The 18487-nt window shown below is 38.6% G+C and overlaps 1 protein-coding gene across 1 annotated transcript in view; it reads right to left on the reverse strand.

Moving 5' to 3' along the window:
* Positions 1-18487, reverse strand: part of LOC126162214 (heterogeneous nuclear ribonucleoprotein U-like protein 1) — a 142447-nt gene that overhangs the window by 75361 nt on the left and 48599 nt on the right. Inside the window, exon 6 of the mRNA XM_049918556.1 lies at positions 6697-6793. Within this exon, the coding sequence (XP_049774513.1) occupies positions 6697-6793 (97 nt within the window). The remainder of the gene's footprint in view (positions 1-6696; positions 6794-18487) is intronic.

The raw sequence follows: 18487 nt of genomic DNA on the forward strand, positions 1-18487 counted from the left end.
CCATTTGTAGCACTAGTTGACACCTTCACTCACTTTGCGATGCGCAAATGTTTTTGGTTTAAACACAGCACTAAATACATGTTTTTTTATGCTGGGCAAAACATGTTTTGAGAATTTATTCTCGCTGTCAGACGCAGTATTTACATATGTATTTTTTGTACTATTAAACAAACAATAGTTTGCATGTGTGTGGGGTTTATCTACATAACAGAGCACACAGTACCAGATATCCTCAAAAGGCCAAATACAATCCAAGAAATGCAAAACAGATACAAACACCATAGAAAATAATTATGTAAATATTTGTACTTGACAATGAGAAAAAAATGTTAAAGGGGCAAGTTAAGTATGAAAAAATGCATAACTGGTTCAGTGTTTTTTTAAGTCCCTTGAAAAGTGTAAAAGCAAAGTTCACTGTATACACAAGAACACACCTAATCTCACCCACCTTTGCCCGCAACTCTTAACACAGTCAAGTGAGACTGAAGAACTAATGGAAACATCCAATGCAGAATTAAAAGAGTACTTGTTTTTGCTAGTTACACGTGACAACGTATCTTGAAGGAAAGTGGAAGTAATGCCCGGACTTGTAGGATACATTGAACACTACTCATATTTCTGTTAAGGTTTAAACAAAGGGGAACTAAAGCTGTAATTACTTTTCCCCCTTGGAATTTTAGTGCTGCTCTATGGTTTATTGATGACAACATCCTGATGGGTAAAATAGTCCCCCATTCAAATCTCCAGATGTGAACAACTTGGGAGGATGTCCTCATTAAGAATAACTAAACTGACATGCTATGGGTTATAATGTGATATTCCTTAATCTGGTAAATAAGTTTGCAAATTCAAAATAAGAAAAGAATAGATTGAACGAGTTTTGGAACACTGTTCCAGGGAAACGGCAATCAAAAATTTTAGAATGAAAGCTTCTAAATAAAAACAGTCTAAAATCACTAAAATTTAACAATATTACGAAAAAGGAAAGTTGCCACTCACTACCATCGGGATTCAGTTGCTACAGATTGCAGTCATGTGCGCGAGTTGCGTGTGTGTGTTTTTGATGAAGGCCTTGCTGGCCGAAAGCTTATTTGTGACAGGCTTTTTGTTGTGCCTATCTGTGACTCAGCATCTCAGGTATATGGTGAGTTGCAACTTTCCTTTTCATAATATTCTTACATTTCATCATGGACTTTCCATAGTTTGATTACTAAAATTTATTCATCAGGTAACTGGTTTTCATTTGGTACAATCATCATCAAGCCATTAAAACTCCATCATTGCTGGAGGGAGTGGTTAGGAGCAGCCCACTATGATGTAGCGACAATAGTTGGAATTGGAGTGTGGAGACACTATACTGTGAGAAGAATTTGACAATCACTCTAAGACCTAAGCCTAAACAAGTCCCACGGAGTAGATGAAATTTCTTCGGAATTATTGAAACCCTTACTGCTGGCAGCCACGAGGAACACCTAGTGGTTAGGATGAGACCAGCACAATATCCTCAGAATTCAAATAGAGTGCAATAACTCAAATTTCACAGAGGGCAGGTGCGGTCAGATGTGACTACTACCAAACCATCAATTTGCTACGTCAGGATTGCAAAATATTCACAAGATTTTTTTTGTTTTGTTTTGAAAAAAGAGGTAGAGGACAAACTTGGGAAGATCAGTTGAGTTCCGTAGAAATGCAAGATGATGTGAAGTAATACTGATCCGACAATTTGTCTTAGGGTTATTTACAATATATACGGAAACCTGGCCCCTGTTTTAGTGTACAGAAGGGAAGCAGTGACTAAGGGCTTCAGGGAGGGGGGAGGGGGAGGGAGGGGGGGGGGGGGGAAGAGAGAGAGAGAGAGAGAGAGAGAGAGAGAGAGAGAGAGAGAGAGAGAGAGAGAGAGAGAGATATATATATAATGTTTGCAATTCTTATCATACCATTTTTAAAAATTAAATGGCCCGTAAGCTTTTGAAGTTGTCATTCTGAACTTGAAAAGCTTACAACTTCTTAAATTGTACAGTAGAAGGAAACCACTCTGCCAGATTGGGACTGTAAAAAAAGATATATTTGCCATTTACGGAAACACCTTACTGATCAAAGTCAGGGGAAACTAACCTGCAAAATGTAAAGGCTCAGTACAATGCAACTACTATGATTGTAGGACATTTCCATTAAAGATACTAATAGTGTGCAGAACATCAAAATCAATTAGTCTTGTCAGAAGTGAAAGAATAATTGAAAATTCAGCAAATTTTTTTACACATGGGGAGGGGTCTAAAAATTACAGTAACCTAATCCTTTTTGTTGACTAGGGTACACTTTTTGGAATTATGATGTTACCAGGGATAAAAACAGGACCAAAAATGTATCTACAACTTTTACAGAAACAAAACTGCAGTTGTACAATTGAAGGACATGAAAAAGAGGTGTGATTCAGAAAGGGGTGAGCAGGGCAGTAATTTATCCCCCAAATAATTCAGTCTGTACACTGAAGTTACTACAGATGAATTTGGAAAAGGGTTTTTAGAGTTAAAAAATCTTGGGGTTTGTCAAAGACATTGTAATTCCAAGACAGGTAAGGTTCTTTATGTCTAATTTCATTAGGAACCATGTGCACCACGACCATATTATTGTCAATATATTTCAGATAAATGGTAGTATCGATCACAAATATTTTACAGATAGATTTCAGTCACTGTGTGATCATCTTCAGTGCAAATTATTCTAACATTGTAGGCCCATATCATAACAGCACAACATTTTCCAACAGCTAACATGTATGGTTATGATCTCTCACTTTTACTGCATATTGGATTTCAATATTTAAGACCTACTCTGCCCTTTACTCAAAATATATCGAGAAGAGAAATTGGAATATCAAGCGAATAGAATGAATTTTGTCTTGAAAAAGAGGTTATAAGAACAAAACACCAATGAAAGTGAACCAATTATGAGTGACTGGCAGAAACAAAAAGATGTAAAACAAACTGGCAATTAAAAGCAAAGGTATCAGAGATAGAAACAAGTTAGCATTCAATACAAATGTGTCAAGACGTCTTCTCTGAAAGTATGTTTGGGAGTGTAGCCTCATATAGGTGTTAAGCATTTGTGAGGAACAGTAGATAAGATATTTATGCAGGTATGAACAAATTTGCAATAGATGAATTAGCATGGAGACCTAAACAAAAATGTATCTTCAAACTGACTACAACAACAAAAATCATTTTTGTGTGAAATCATCTTTCCCTTTACTACCTGGACATTTAATTTGATTCTTACAGGAAGAAAAATTAATGTTAAAGAGTTTATTTAAGTATGGGGAAATGCAACTGCTTGCATGAGGTCCATTGCTTCATGCATCATACACACATGTAAGGGACCGATACTACGAAGTCAAAAAGTAGGTGACTGGCAAACTGTTATGCATAAAAATTGTCCCGTTATTGGGTTAGGTCAGACATTCTTCAGTGGCAAAATTTATGACACAGAATGGATGAAAGCTAACCCCCCCCCCCACCCCCCCCTCACTGTGTGTGTTTTTTATTGGTTGAGTTTCTGGACAGATGGTAGTAACACACAACTTGAGCGAGTGCTAATTAAATGGTGTATCACAATGTAATACAGGACATTTGTGATTGATAACATCAACTTGCAGTTTTCTTAATTTTTTTTTTCCAATAGAAGTAGAGCACAATCAGATTACAGGACAACAGTGCCCAGCTTCAGGTACTCAGAATATAGATACAAATCAACTAAGAGGGTGGTGTAACATGGTGCGACTATTCTATGCACCTGAAGTCAAGACTTGTTCAAAACCTGGTTGTGCTCTCCTTTTATTGGAAAATTAAATTTAATAGGAGTGCATGTGGATGTTGTCAATCATGAATAACCTATACAACACCTGTGGATGTCCTATCAAGAGAGACAGGTAGCATACATATCGTCATATAAGAGCATCCACACTTTAAGTGAGAGTCGTCGAAGAGCAAATGTGAATATCAAAAACTGAAATGTAACATATCAGATTGTGGAAGGTAGACTAGCAAATTTCACAGCATTGTACATATTTCATACAATGATACAATTATCCTATAATTAATGTTTAATTAGTCAACATTTTATGAAGAAAACAATTTATTAACTTTGGAAAAAATAAAATGGAAACAAAGTATGGATAGGAATAGTGGACAAAATCATTACAACTGCAAGGTCACTACAGGGATTATACAGTATACAGGGTGGTCCATTGATAGTGACCAGGCCAAATGTCTCGCGAAATAAATGTCAAACGAAAAAACCACAAAGAACGAAACTTGTCTAACTTAAAGGGGGAAATCAGATGGCGCTATGGTTGGCCCACTAGATGGCGCTGCCATAGGTCAAACGGATATCAAATGCATTTTTTAAAATAGGAATCCCCATTTTTTATTACATATTCGTGTAATATGTAAAGAAATATGAATGTTTTAGTTGGGCCACTTTCTTCGCTTTGTGATAGATGGCGCTGTAATAGTCACAAACATATGGCTCACAATTTTAGACAAACAGTTGGTAACAGGTAGGTTTTTTAAATTAAAATACAGAACATAGGTATGTTTGAACATTTTATTTTGCTTGTTCCAATGTGATACATGTACCTTTGTGAACTTATTTCTGAGAACGCATGCTGTTACAGCGTGATTACCTGTAAATGCCACATTAATGCAATAAATGCTCAAAATGATGTCCGTAAACCTCGATGCATTTAGCAATACATGTAACGACATTCTTCTCAACAGCGAGTAGTTCGACTTCCGTAATGTTCGCACATGCATTCACAATGCGCTGACGCATGTTGTCAGGCGTTGTCGGTGGATCACGACAGCAAATATCCTTCAACTTTCCCCACAGAAAGAAATCCTGGGACGTCAGATCCGGTGAACATACGGGCCATGGCATGGTGCTTCAACGACCAATCCACCTGTCGAAATATGCTATTCAATACTGCTTCAACCGCACGTGCCGGACATCCATCATGTTGGAAGTACATCGCCATTCTGTCATGCAGTGAAACATCTTGTAGGAAATCAGCATACATTGCACCATTTAGATTGCCATCGCTAAAATGGGGGCTAATTATCCTCCTCCCATAATGCCGCACCATACATTAACCCGCCAAGGTCGCTGATGTTCCACTTGTTGCAGCCATCGTAGATTTTCCGTTGCCCAATAGTGCACATTATGCCGGTTTACGTTACCGCTGTTGGTAAATGACGCTTTGTCGCTAAATAGAACATGTGCAAAAATCTGTCATTGTCCCGTAATTTCTCTTGTGCCCATTGGTACAGCTGTACACAACGTTCAAAGTTGTTGCCATGCAATTCCTAGTACATTGAAATATGGTACGGGTGTAATCGATGTTTATTTAACGTTCTCAACACCGACTTTTTTGAGATTCCCGATTCTCGCACAATTTGTCTGCTACTGATGTGCGGATTAACCACGACAGCAGCTGAAACACCTACTGGGGCATGATCATTTGTTGCAGGTCGTGGTTGACGTTTCACATGTGGCTGAACACTTCCTGTTTCCTTAAATAATGTAACTATCCGGCGAACGGTCTGGACACTTGGATGATGTGGTCCAGGATACCGAGCAGCATACATAGCACACACCTGTTGGGTATTTTGATCACAATAGCCAAACATCAAATTTCCGCAATTGTTTAACTGTCCTTTTAACATGGGTAATTTATCACAAAGCAAATACCGTCCGCACTGACAGAATGTTACGTGATACCGTGTACTAATATGTTTGTGACTATTACAGCGCCATCTATCACAAAGCAAAAAAGTGGTCCAACTAAAACATTCCTATTTCTTTACGTACTACACGAATATGTAATAAAAATGGGGGTTCCTATTTAAAAAAACACAGTTGATATCCATTTGACCTATGACAGTGCCATCTAGCAGGCCAACCATAGTGCCATCTGGTCTCCCCCTTCAAGCTAGATGAGATTCGTTCTTTGTAGTTTTTTTTTGTCTGATGCTTATTTTGTGAGATATTTGGCCAAGTCACTATCAATGGACCAACCTGTATTGTAAACCTTGCGAAGTTTGTTAGAGGACATTACAAGATGCTGATTCACACTAATGAGTCCTGCAACAAAATAGAAAATGTATGTTATACCAATTTAATTTATGACAAGGCAGGTAGGGTTACTGAGGTGATTGCAAGGTTCAGTTTTGTTATGTACTTGCTAAGCAGTTCAGATACACTACAGTTTTCTTTATCATCATCATGGACGGAGGAGACTGAAATGCTGTGGGAAAGAAGATAGATTATTGTTTAACATTTCACTAATGAGGTCATTAGATATCAAGAACAAAGTTGAACAGAACAAATACGGGGAAGGAAACTAGCTGTGTCCTATTCAAAGGAACCAAACTAATATTTGACTGCATCTCACTCAAGGAATAGATGAACATTTACACATGGACTTCCAAGATCATGACATACTGTCTGGATGGATAGTCCATGTTTTAATAAAGCCATTTCACCAAAGTGTACATGCTATTTATTTTACATAAAACAGAAAGCTTATTGGAATATTACTATTCAAAAATTATATGAATTTGAAAGAAATATCTAATAGACCAAATATAAACTATTTAAAACAACCAGCAACTATTTCTAAAATGAGACTAGTCTTACCAAGCTGAGTAGATGACTGTTCAACAGACCAACCAACTCTTAAAACATGTGGATTTGGCTCATCTTCCAAATTTGACACAGGGCAATTTTCCAGTAACTGCAAAGAAATTAATAATAATAAAGCTGCATTTGAATATTCAGTTCCATTTTTTCTTTTGCATACCTTCCAGGTAACAACAGGTAAGACATGACATGAGGCTATAATTTTTGCATCTGCCTTTCTACTCACAAATGCAAGTCACACTAAAATATTAACTATCCACAGAACTGAGCACACAATAAAAACAAGGAATTTACAATAATAATAATAATAATAATAATAATAATAATAATAATGATGATGATGATGACCGGCGTAATCAATGTCATTACTACCAGACACGGTTTAATAGGCAAATTTTCACTTGTTTACTCTTTCTACTCAACAACCTACACTCACTCACATACTCCACCAGGCACCTTATAGTATTTTGTGGAGGGCACCTTGTGCCACTATTAGTCATTACCTTTCCAGTTCCACTTGCAAATTGAGTGAAGGAAAAATAACTGCTTATATACCTCCACATGAGTCCCAATTTCTTTTGCCTTCATGGCACATTGGCAAAATGTACACTGATGACAATGGAACAGTAACTGTTTTCAGTTGTTGGTGAGGAAAAGTTCCACACCCTTCACTAATTGTTGAACATACTGCTCAGTGTGACCGCTATTTCCAAGCGAATATCATAACCAGCATACATCTACATGGATACTCTGCTAATCACAATTAAGTGCGTGCCAGAGGGTTCACCTTCACAATAATTCTCTATTATCCCACTTTCTAACAGCACAAGACCTGATTTTCCTAATTTTATTATCAGCCTATTTAGTAGTTCTGTTAAATTTTCTAAGTGTTCTACCAACAAAACAGTCTTTGGTTTGCCTTCCCACAGCATTTTCTGTGTGTTCTTTCCAATTTAAATTTTTAATGGTAATTCCTAGGTATTTACAGCCTTTAGATTAGACTGATTTAACATGTAACCGAAGTTTAATGGATTCCTTCTAGCACTCATTTCGATGGCCCCACACTTCATTATTTAGAGTCAATTGCCAATTTTTGCACTCTGATATCTTTTCTAAATCATTTTGCAATTTGTTTTGATCTTCTGATAAATTTACTAGACAATAAATGAAAGTATCATCTGCAAACAACCTAAGAGAAGGCTGCTCAGATCGTTTCCTAAATTGTTTATATAGACAAGAAACAGCAGAGGACCTATAACACTACCTTGGGTTCATTCCATGTCAAGTGACCTAAGGGTACCCACTCTACCATCTCCAATTTCGATGAAATTTTTACAGGATGTACATATAGACCTTACCTGACGCACTGCCAAATTACAGCTTCATAAGTACTATGGTAGGGTCACTAGCCACCTTTTCATATAGGCTCGTTTTTTGACACGGTGACTTAAACGAATGAATGATCAACTTTGATTTACCGTTACTCAGGATCTAAGAGACCTGTTTTGCTGAAACTTTGTGATCCTGTTCAACTTTTTGGGTAAAATATCTTAGCTGTAAAACAAAAGGTTAAACTATGGTAAATTCATCATAGTGTGCTATCAAAGTGGCTCATAAATCTTATTGTACCAAATTTTGACTATACTTTATTGCCTTGTATCTACTGAAAGCATAACTTTCTGAAACTGATACTTTAGTTGTCCGCAACCTGTCAGCATGTCATGAAGCTCTTCAGGTGGCATCCAGGTTGCTCAAATAATAACCGAGTTATCTGAGCTCACCTTGTCTGATCAGAAAATGTTGTTTTTGTTTTGGAGACAGACCATTTAGTGTCAACAATGGAGTTTGGTAACATGCTTCAACAATCAGTCTGAAGCACACTGTTGTGTAGTGAAGAAAGTTCATATGATGTGTGTGCCTTTTTGAATGATGTAAAGTGTGTTATTACTGGATAAACATCTTTTTTCGGTAAATAATTATTTTAAGGTAGGGGGTGACTTTAGAAATATCAGGTTATTTAATTTTTTTCTGTTATATTCTCAAGGAAGTTCCCATTATGTATGATTGTGTAATATTTTTCAGTTGGAACTATACACCACTTCTACTTTATCTAATACTGAAACAAACAGCAATTGGAAGCATAAATTTAATTGTAGTGTAATGGATGTGAACGAGGTTTCAGTACCACGTGTCATTGGCCTTGCAGATAATTCTGCATGTCATCTGAAACACACACACACACACACACACACACACACACACACACACACACGGCATCACTCCAATCAAAGAATTTTCAATAGAGCAACAGAAATTAATAAACCACAGAAGTGAGATATGTCTTACTTAAAATGCACAAAGCAATACTTGTAGACAAATATGACTTTCTACAGAGATGATCTTGTAATCCTGTTGTGTGCAAAGAACCATTGTGTTAAAAAGGGTTCACAGATTGTCAGTTTGGAAACAGCAAAACAATTGCAAGCCGTGATTAAGAGCAATGTGAAACCTGACCAGAAGATCTGACCAACTTGCAGAAAAAATTTTTAGCAAAGAAAGCAGAAAAATCACAGTCAACTTCAAACCAGTCGAATTGAAGCATATCTAGAAGTATCAATCGATTCAAGTCTAACTGCTTCTGGGGCCTCCCCTCTAAAATTTCAGAGAGTATCAAAAACGGATGTGAAAGGTTACGCAAAACAAAAAATAAGCGAATCTCAAGAGGCAACTGCAAATAACATTGCTGCTGCTGGATAGGTCAGCAGCGCAGTAAAAAAACTTCAAAAATTTTCTGAATCTCTGCCACCGTCTAAATACTTTGGCACCTCAGCTGAACGGAACTTTTTTGCTACAAGCCATGGAAAATCTCCATGTGATGGAATTGGAGGAACTGTAAAGCCCTGGTAGCAAGAGCAAGCCTTCAAAGACCAACTGAGGACCACATTTTGAAGAATGATTTGTTTACATACTGTACAAAGAATATCAGAAAAACCCAGTTCATTTTTGTTTCAAAAGAAGAAATTGAAACATTAAAAACTGAGCAGGAATCAATGTTAAAAAATGGCTGCACAGTATCAGGAACAAGGGAGAATCACCATTTTGTGCCATTAAATTAAAAGCAAGTATGTATTAGAAGAGTATGTATTAGAAGAGTATGTATTAGAAGAGTATGTATTAGAAGAGTATGTATTAGAAGAGTATGTATTAGAAGAGTATGTATTAGAAGAGTATGTATTAGAAGAGTATGTATTAGAAGAGTATGTATTAGAAGAGTATGTATTAGAAGAGTATGTATTAGAAGAGTATGTATTAGAAGAGTATGTATTAGAAGAGTATCCAATAACACAAATTTTGTGTGTGGCAAATGTTGACCAAAGTCAATCAACAGCTTCATTCAGAAATATTACAGCCTTACAATTGGACCAATACATTGCCTGTATAGTTTGCTGCTGTTGTCTTCAGTCCAGAGACTGGTTTAATACAGCTCTCCATGCTACTTTATCCTGTGCAAGCTTCTTCATCTCCCTGTACCTTCTGCAACCTACATCCTTCTGAATCTGTTTAGTGTATTCATCTCTTGGTCTCCCTCTATGATTTTTACCCTCCGCGCTGCCCTCCAATACTAAATTGGTGATCCCTTGATGTCTCATAATATGCCCTACCAACCGATCCCTTCTTCTAGTCAAGTTGTGCCACAAGCTCTTCTCCCCAATTCTGTTGAATACCTCTTCATTAATTATGTGATCTACTCATCTAATCTTCAGCATTCTTCTGTAGCACCACATTTCAAAAGCTTCTATTCTCTTTTTGTAAACTATTTATTGTTCACGTTTTGCTTCCATACATGGCTACACTCCATACAAATACTTTCAGAAACGACTTCCTGACACTTAAATCTATACCCGATTTTAACAAATTTCTCTTCTTCAGAAACGCTTTCCTTGCCATTGCCAGTCTACATTTTATATTCTCTCTACTTCGACCATCATCCGTTATTTTGCTCCCCAAATAGCAAAACTCATTTACTACTTTAAGTGTCATTTCCTAATCTAATTCCCTCAGCATCACCCGATTTAATTCGACTACACTCCACTATCCTTGTTTTGCTTGTGGTCTTGCGGTAGCATTCTCACTTCCCATGCACGGGGGCCTGGGTTCAATTCCTGGCGGGGTTAGGTATTTTTCCTGCCTCAAGATTATTGGGTGGTGCTGTGTCGTCTTCATAATGAGTCATCCCCGTTACGGTCGGAGTACAATGGTGCGGGTCTCCCGCATCGTTCCCTATGCTCCTCTGAGTATGGGACACCACCACCACCACCACCACCACCACCACCACCACCACCACCACCAGTATATATGATGGAAAATGGTGGATTGATAATGTGTCTGACGTTTCAGAAGAAGAAAATGTTGTTTTAGTCAGTTCATGCACCCCAATGGACCTGCACATTCATTCTATTGGCCAGCTAGGCAGGATGCTTGTTGGATTCCAAACCAACACATTTCTGTCATTCCAGCTCCATCGGCAACAAGAACCGGTTGACATTATAGCTAGTTAGAATCAACTGTAATTGCTATTAGTAACAAATTTCAGCAAATGAATTAATAATAACTGAAATATTTGGCTTGGGAACCAAAAAGAGTACGACTCGTACATGTATTTTTTAATGTAATATAAATGTAAGTTTATTTGGCATAACAAGATTTACGGGCCACTTGGATAGCACAATATGATGAATTTACCATAATTTGACCTTTTATACTACAACTACACTATTGTACCCAAAAAGTTGAACAGGATCACAAAGTTTTCAGCACAACAGGTCTCTCACATCCTGAACAATAGTAAAAAACAAAGTTGATTATTTATTCATTTCGGTCGCAATGTCAAAATATTAGCCTTTATGAAAAGGTGGCTAGTGGCTCCACCATACTACTTATGAAGCTGTAATTTGGCAGTGCTTCATGTATGGTCTATATGTAGATTCTGTAAAAATTTCATCAAAATTGGAAATGGTTGTATGGGGAGCTTGTCTAAATTTAGGCCACCTGACACAGAATGACCCCTTGGGAAATGTCAGAAATCACTTACGTTCTACTCTATGGCTTTTCCTCAATTACTATGAACTGTGACCTCTCCAACAGGAAATCATGAATCCAGTCATATAACAGACAATACTCCACAAGCACGCAAATTCACTACAAATCGCTTATGAGGTACATTGTCAAAAGCCATCCAGAAATACAGAATCAACACATTAACTCTGCTACTATTCTTAATTTCGAACAGAAATGTTGCCATAATGACAAGACATCCACAATACCACCACACTAACATGTCTGTATTCTATGCTTGTAACCCTTGTTGCAACAGCTAAAACGAGCAATGGAATATTGTGGCTATATCTCTACAATGGTTCAGCCAATGCACCTATATGCATTGGAATTTCAGAACAACAGCTGCACTGATGTCTGAATGTTAAGTGCATTGTGAGGAGTGGGGAAAATAAGAAAGTCCAGAAAATATGAGGGAATGAAGAAAGAAATAGTTACTGAAAAGAATGTCGAGATCAAAGAAATTAATGAGAATTAAGACCAAGTGGTAGCAGGAACCAAGGACATGTAATGCCAGTTCCCATCCACAGAATTCTGAGAAACGGGTGTTGTGGAAGAATCCATATAGCACATGTGAAAAAAGTCACCAATGTCACTGCTCTCATGTTGTAGAGCATGATCTGCAACAGGACATTGTTTCCAATGTACACTTTTCTGCTTATGCCCATTCATCAGAACTGATAACTTGGTGGTAGTCGCACCAATGTAGAAAGCTGAACAGTGTTCACATTACAGCTGGTACACAAAATGTGGCTCTTCCTTTGACAGTATGTGTTACACCAGTTACAGGGTTGGTAACTGTAGTGATAAGAGGTAATTGTAAGGCAAGCCTTGCACCGAGGTGGTTACAGGGGTAGGAGCCATAGCGTAGGGAAATGGGTGCTGAAGAAGCAAAGGTTTCACCGCGACATTTTAGGGATTGGGGAAGTGACTGAAAGCTATTCTTAGTGTGATAGCAACATATCAGACAGTATGCACCTCATTTAAGGGCATCATTTTAGGAACTCTTAGCCTATCCAAAGTCTCCGGTTAACATGTGCAAGCCCAGGATAGTAATGACAGAAGTGAACTCTTAAGGCCCTTTTGAGGGATCAGCAGCAGTGCCAGGATAGGATCTTATGACCCAGGAAATCCGTTTCTGAACTAGGCTGGTGGGGTAATTCTGACCGGTGATGGCAGAGGTGAGAATGGGGGTGTATTGCTGTAAACAGTCTGCATCAGAACAAATGTGACTAATGCCAAGGCCGTATGGGAGGAACATTTGACATGGAAAGGATGACAACTGGCAAAATGTAGGTATTGTTGTTCATTAGTAGTTTTAATGTGAACCGAATTATGTGACCCTCAGTGAGGATGAGGCCAACATCACAGAAAGTGGCACGGGATTCATGAAAGGAGCAAGTGAAATTTAACTGAGAGAATGTATTTATAGATTCCAATAATTTTAACAGGTCAAGTCTCACCTGAGTCCATATGGCAAAGATGTCATCAATGCATCTAAAATTAACCACAGGCTGAAGGCTTGTAAATCCCACAGAAGTTCCCTCGAAGTGACCCATGGAAAGATTTGCGTAGGAAGGAGATGTCCTGGTTCCCATGGCTGTACCCCTGATTTATTTATCTGCCCCTCAAAGGTCAATTAGTAGTTGGGAAGTATGAAACTGATCAAAGTGACCAGGAAGGATGTCATAGGTTTGTGATGTGGTGGGCACTGGTTGAAGTAATATTCAGCAGACAGACAGACCATGTATGTGGGGGATGTTGGTATAGAGGAAGGTGGCATCAATGGTGAGAAGCAAAGTGTGTGATGGGAGTGGGATAGGCACAGACGTCACACAATCTAGGTCAGTGTATAACAACTCACTGATTTTGAGTGTTAGTATAACTGTCTTTTCAGGCACAGATTCAAGATCTTAGTAGTAGGTAGGGTTGGGAAGGGAGGGGAGGGGAGATGTGTGCACACTAGGTTTTCTGTGTGAACACTGAATTCAAGCTGACTGTTTAACTTTTAACATAACATAATCAGCTGTAACAGTGATCTTGTCTGGTTAAATCATACTAACTCATCGTCATGCAACTCCAAACTTAACTTCGCAGTTCAATCCCCAAAGGGAGGAATTCTATCTGTTTTGTGAAATAGATGGATCTGCAAATTGTTTAGTACGTCACACAAGACTAAATTCTTTTAGGAAATTTAACTTGCAGTGATGTTGTGTGTCTTACCAAGCAGAATTATATGGAAGTGGAAATTGCGATGGGCCTGATCATGCAAAGGAAATTATTAACTTAAAAGGAAGCTATCTGAAGAAGATGATGAAAGTCAACTGAGTCTTCTGTATTAAGTGAATTACAAAATTGGTGCACCTTCATTGTTGGTGATTTGATAAAAGAACCTACAGCAGCTGCAGATGAACATTTTTGCCCTTCTCAAACAGAACTGTTTTTGATGGTGCTGTCCAGAGCCAGTTAGCAAAATATTTGTAAAGGTTTTGCAGCATGGGCTCTAGTTCTGGACAGAACCATTTATATCATGGGCACAGCCCAACTTGCCGTTTTTATTAGCGGCATTAATAAGAAGCTTGATATGAGAGTGCAGCTCCTCTACGTGACAGACATGAACATTACACAACAGGAAGTGCTCTTTTAAGCTACATTGAAGAATGTGTTGAAAATATAGGATTAGCTTTAGAATTTTTTTAATTTCTGTGATTACAGATGAAGTGCCAGCGATGAGAGGGAAGAAATCAGGGTTTGGTATGCTGCTGGAGGAGAAAATGCAAAAACTTCCTGTGCTGAATGAATCAGGAGCACTCACTGTACAATTCACCAGAGACTATCTCCAAGAAGTACTACTATAAAATATGAGGAATGTTGTTCATATAAGCGTCATGTAAGCAACACGGATTAAAACATTAGCAATTTAAGAACTTCCTGAAGATACTGAGAGCCAGTAAGATAGCCTGCCTTACTTCAGTGAGGTCTGCTGGCTTAATCATGGCGCGTTATTAAATCTGTTTCTTGTCTGTCAGATGAGTTAAATAATTTTATGGAGACAAATCATGAGTCTCTGGATAGAAAAAGCGCTTGTCGAAAAGTGATCTCATTCTCAGAAAATTTAACAAGCTTCTTTGAACATTTCACTACAGAATAAGGATCTGGTGATTACTTATTTCATAGACCAAATATGAGCTTTTGGGCGAGTCTTCTGGAGGAAGGAAATCAAGTTCATTTTCCAAAATTATTGTTCCAGCAAGATGCTGTTGTTGACAAACTTTCAATGCTATTCACATATTTTAGTTTCCCTTAATGAAGAATTTGAGCAATGTCTTCAAGATCTGACGGCATCGAACATGAAAACTGAACATGATACATTCTGATTACTGTAAAAGCAGTGCGATTCCTGTCGATTTGGCTGAGATACACAAGTAATAGTAACACCGTTTCATTTTATACATGGGAATGCATTCATTAAGCCACAAGAATACAATGATCCTGTAAAGTGAACGCAATACTGCACATCACAAGGTGGTGTGAGACAGCAGTCCAGCAAGCAACCACACAGCTGTTTGATACTGCAGTAACGCATGCGTGCGTGCGTGCGTGCTCTTCCACACTCAGCTGTGCCTCGTTGTCGATCATTTTGTTATTCTGATCTGGCTTAAGTACAGCATCTGCCATCAAGATCCCATCCCTGTGATACAAACTGACCTGTAATCCCTCCTTCAAATCTCAGGCCCCTCTCAAGGACTAACACCTCAATCCATATAACTTATTATCCAAACCAAAGCACATATCTCCACCATTAACATTCTTCCTAAGGTCTGCAAACCCATTCATCCTAGCCATGCCATAGTCGCTGGCTTCAAAGCACTCACCAAACATATATCTGCCTGCAACCTACAGTGCAAAGATATCCCTTCTATATCAAAGATACCAACCACTTACCAGATAATTTGAATCTGTACCTGTTCCACTCCCATCACACACCTTTCCTGCCACCATGGTTGCCAACTCCCTCTATAACAACACAACCCGTGTAAATGGTCTTTTTGCTGCTGAACATTACCTCAACCATAGCCCACCTGATTCCAGACCTACAACATCCATCCTACTCATGTTGACTTTATACTTGCCTTCACCTCCTTTATATTCGAAGGGCAGACATACCAACAGATCAGGGGTAAGGCCCTGGGAACCATGACCATTCCTTTCTATGCAATCCTTTTCATGGGTTGCTTGGAGTTGGTTCTCCAGGGATTCAAAGGCCTTCAGCCCCTGGTTTGATTCAAATACTTTTGATGACATCTTTGCCATAGGTATTCAGGTGAGGCCAACCCATCAAAATTCCTGGAATCTCCAAATACATTCTCCCACTTAAATTTCACATGGTCCTTTTCCAAATACCATGCCACTTCCCTCTATGTTTGCTACATCCTCAGTTCACATTGAAACTACTAAGAAACAACAGTATTTAAATTTTCACAGTTGCCATCCTTTCCATGTCATGCCCAATGGCTCTTACCCTGCAACCATCCTCACTGTTAGATTTGTCCTATGCTCCCTCTTATCACAATTATTGCAGCCCTGTAGGTGGAAAAACATACTATCTAAGAAAGAGCCACTAATGAAATGACACAGTGTACCAGCTTCAGTCTATTACACTGTACAACTACACCTAGTTATAAGTCAGGATGAATGGATGTAGATGGGGTGTAAACTGGCAGCACACAATATCCTGTTGCAGAGCATGCTTTACAACATGACCATGGTGATTGTTTCACCATACGTGCCACCTGGATTCTTCTCCCTAACACTAGTTTATAAGCAATCTGCAGGTGGGAACTGGCATTACATGTCTGGTCTGACAACTACCTCACGTTACCCTATGGTAATTTCTTCAGTCTCAGTATTTATTGTCAGTAATTCTTCCTTTTTTCAGTCCTTTTAGTTTTCTGTATCTTTATTTTCTGACCAGTCTATCTTTCCCCCTCCCCACCTCACCTGTCAACAACATACACTGCCCTCAACCTTTTTGTCAGTAATCTCCATCGTATTTATTACTTGAGGTGTAGCACATTGTTCCATTTCTGCCTTGCAATCAAATTAAAGGTGTTTATGTAAAACCACTGTTTGTGTAGTTAATACATAGATAATTTTCCATGTTGTGCACTTTGATTTCGATTTGTGCTGGGACAATGGGAGATGCATGAGCACAGGCCACCTGCAAAGAGCGATGCTGTTAAATGTCCCCATCTGCTGTGGAGGTGGCATTTACAGTTTGGCATTACAGCTTGGTTGTTTTTGAAAGCACAGAACAAGTATGTCTGCTGCCAATGTTACCGCCTGCAGAAACCATTGAAAGAAGCTAAGGAAAAAGTCATTCTCTGATGTTCTGAGTAATAAATGATTTGTCACCAAACGAAAACGTTAAATATGGTAACAACCAAATACAGAATAGTTCTTTAAAAAGTAGTTACGCCATCTCATAGTGAGTTAGTATAGATGTGAGCCATTAAAGCCCTTCACACTCTGCAGATGAAGAAGGTAACTCAGTACAAGAAGTGGCACAGCATAGCAGGTCCCCTGCTTCAAAGAACAAAGGAAAGGCAACCGTCTGAAAATAATCAAGTTAAAAGTTAGCAAGAAGAGTATCACAGGGCGACATATTTGATTCTTTTACAACCAACAGCATGAACCCTTTAACATTTGATGCCCTGCCTTCCAACCTTAAGCTCACGTCTTCAAATCTTGTCCAGTGCAGTCACCAATCACTCTTTCCTTCTCATTCCATGTTTTAAGTCTGCCATGATGACTCATGGATAACATTATTGTAATTCACCTCATTTCCTAAACCTTGCCAGTTCTTTTCCTTTATTCCTCTTCCTTCCCCTTCAACTGTTCCATCAGAAGGAGCTACTGTCTAAAGCGTGCACATTAACTTGTGAGTATGTTCCCCTCTGCTGCCACTTGGTGAGGGATTTTCATCAATCCAATTCTATTACAACACAAAATGTGCAATTCTGCCCTCTTCTCTCACCAAACAAGTGCCTCCTGTTTCCTCATGGACTCCTTTGAGAGCACCAGAAACAGTCATTTGTAGTGCACAGATCAGGACTGTGCATTGCCTCTGCAATTGCTCCCATCAAATAACTGTCTCTGATTTCTCATTGCATTATACATTAATACCAGAGCTAACTGGAGGGAGCACACTGGTCTGAAGCCACCTTACTTGCAGGTTAACCACATCCACCAGTTTTGACAGTGGTGCATTCATCACTGTCTATTTGTCTCCTAAGCAGGCAATAGTTCTGTATATCCATGTGTACAACCGGTTTAGTAGTGGTCAATGCTAAATAAAAAGCAATGCAAAGACAACGTTCCACACACAATTTGAATGATACACTGACCCTTTATGTGAGCAATTTTGGTGGGCAAAACTGGTGCAGAACAAAGTTGTTTAGGCACAGACAAACCTACACTCTTTCCTTCCCACCCCTTTATCAAACTATCTTTTCTGTCTCCCACGATCTCTGAGGAACACAGCTGTTTTGAATTAACACTAGCAGCTTTCTTCAGAAGCGAGTCACGTATTGTCACCTCTCTTGGCCACTGGTATCAATAATTTAGCCGATCTTACAGTTACCAACAGTTGTACCATCACAAAAATAATATC

Source organism: Schistocerca cancellata, chromosome 2, assembly GCF_023864275.1.
Source record: "Schistocerca cancellata isolate TAMUIC-IGC-003103 chromosome 2, iqSchCanc2.1, whole genome shotgun sequence".
In the NCBI taxonomy this organism is placed as follows: Eukaryota; Metazoa; Arthropoda; class Insecta; order Orthoptera; family Acrididae; genus Schistocerca; species Schistocerca cancellata.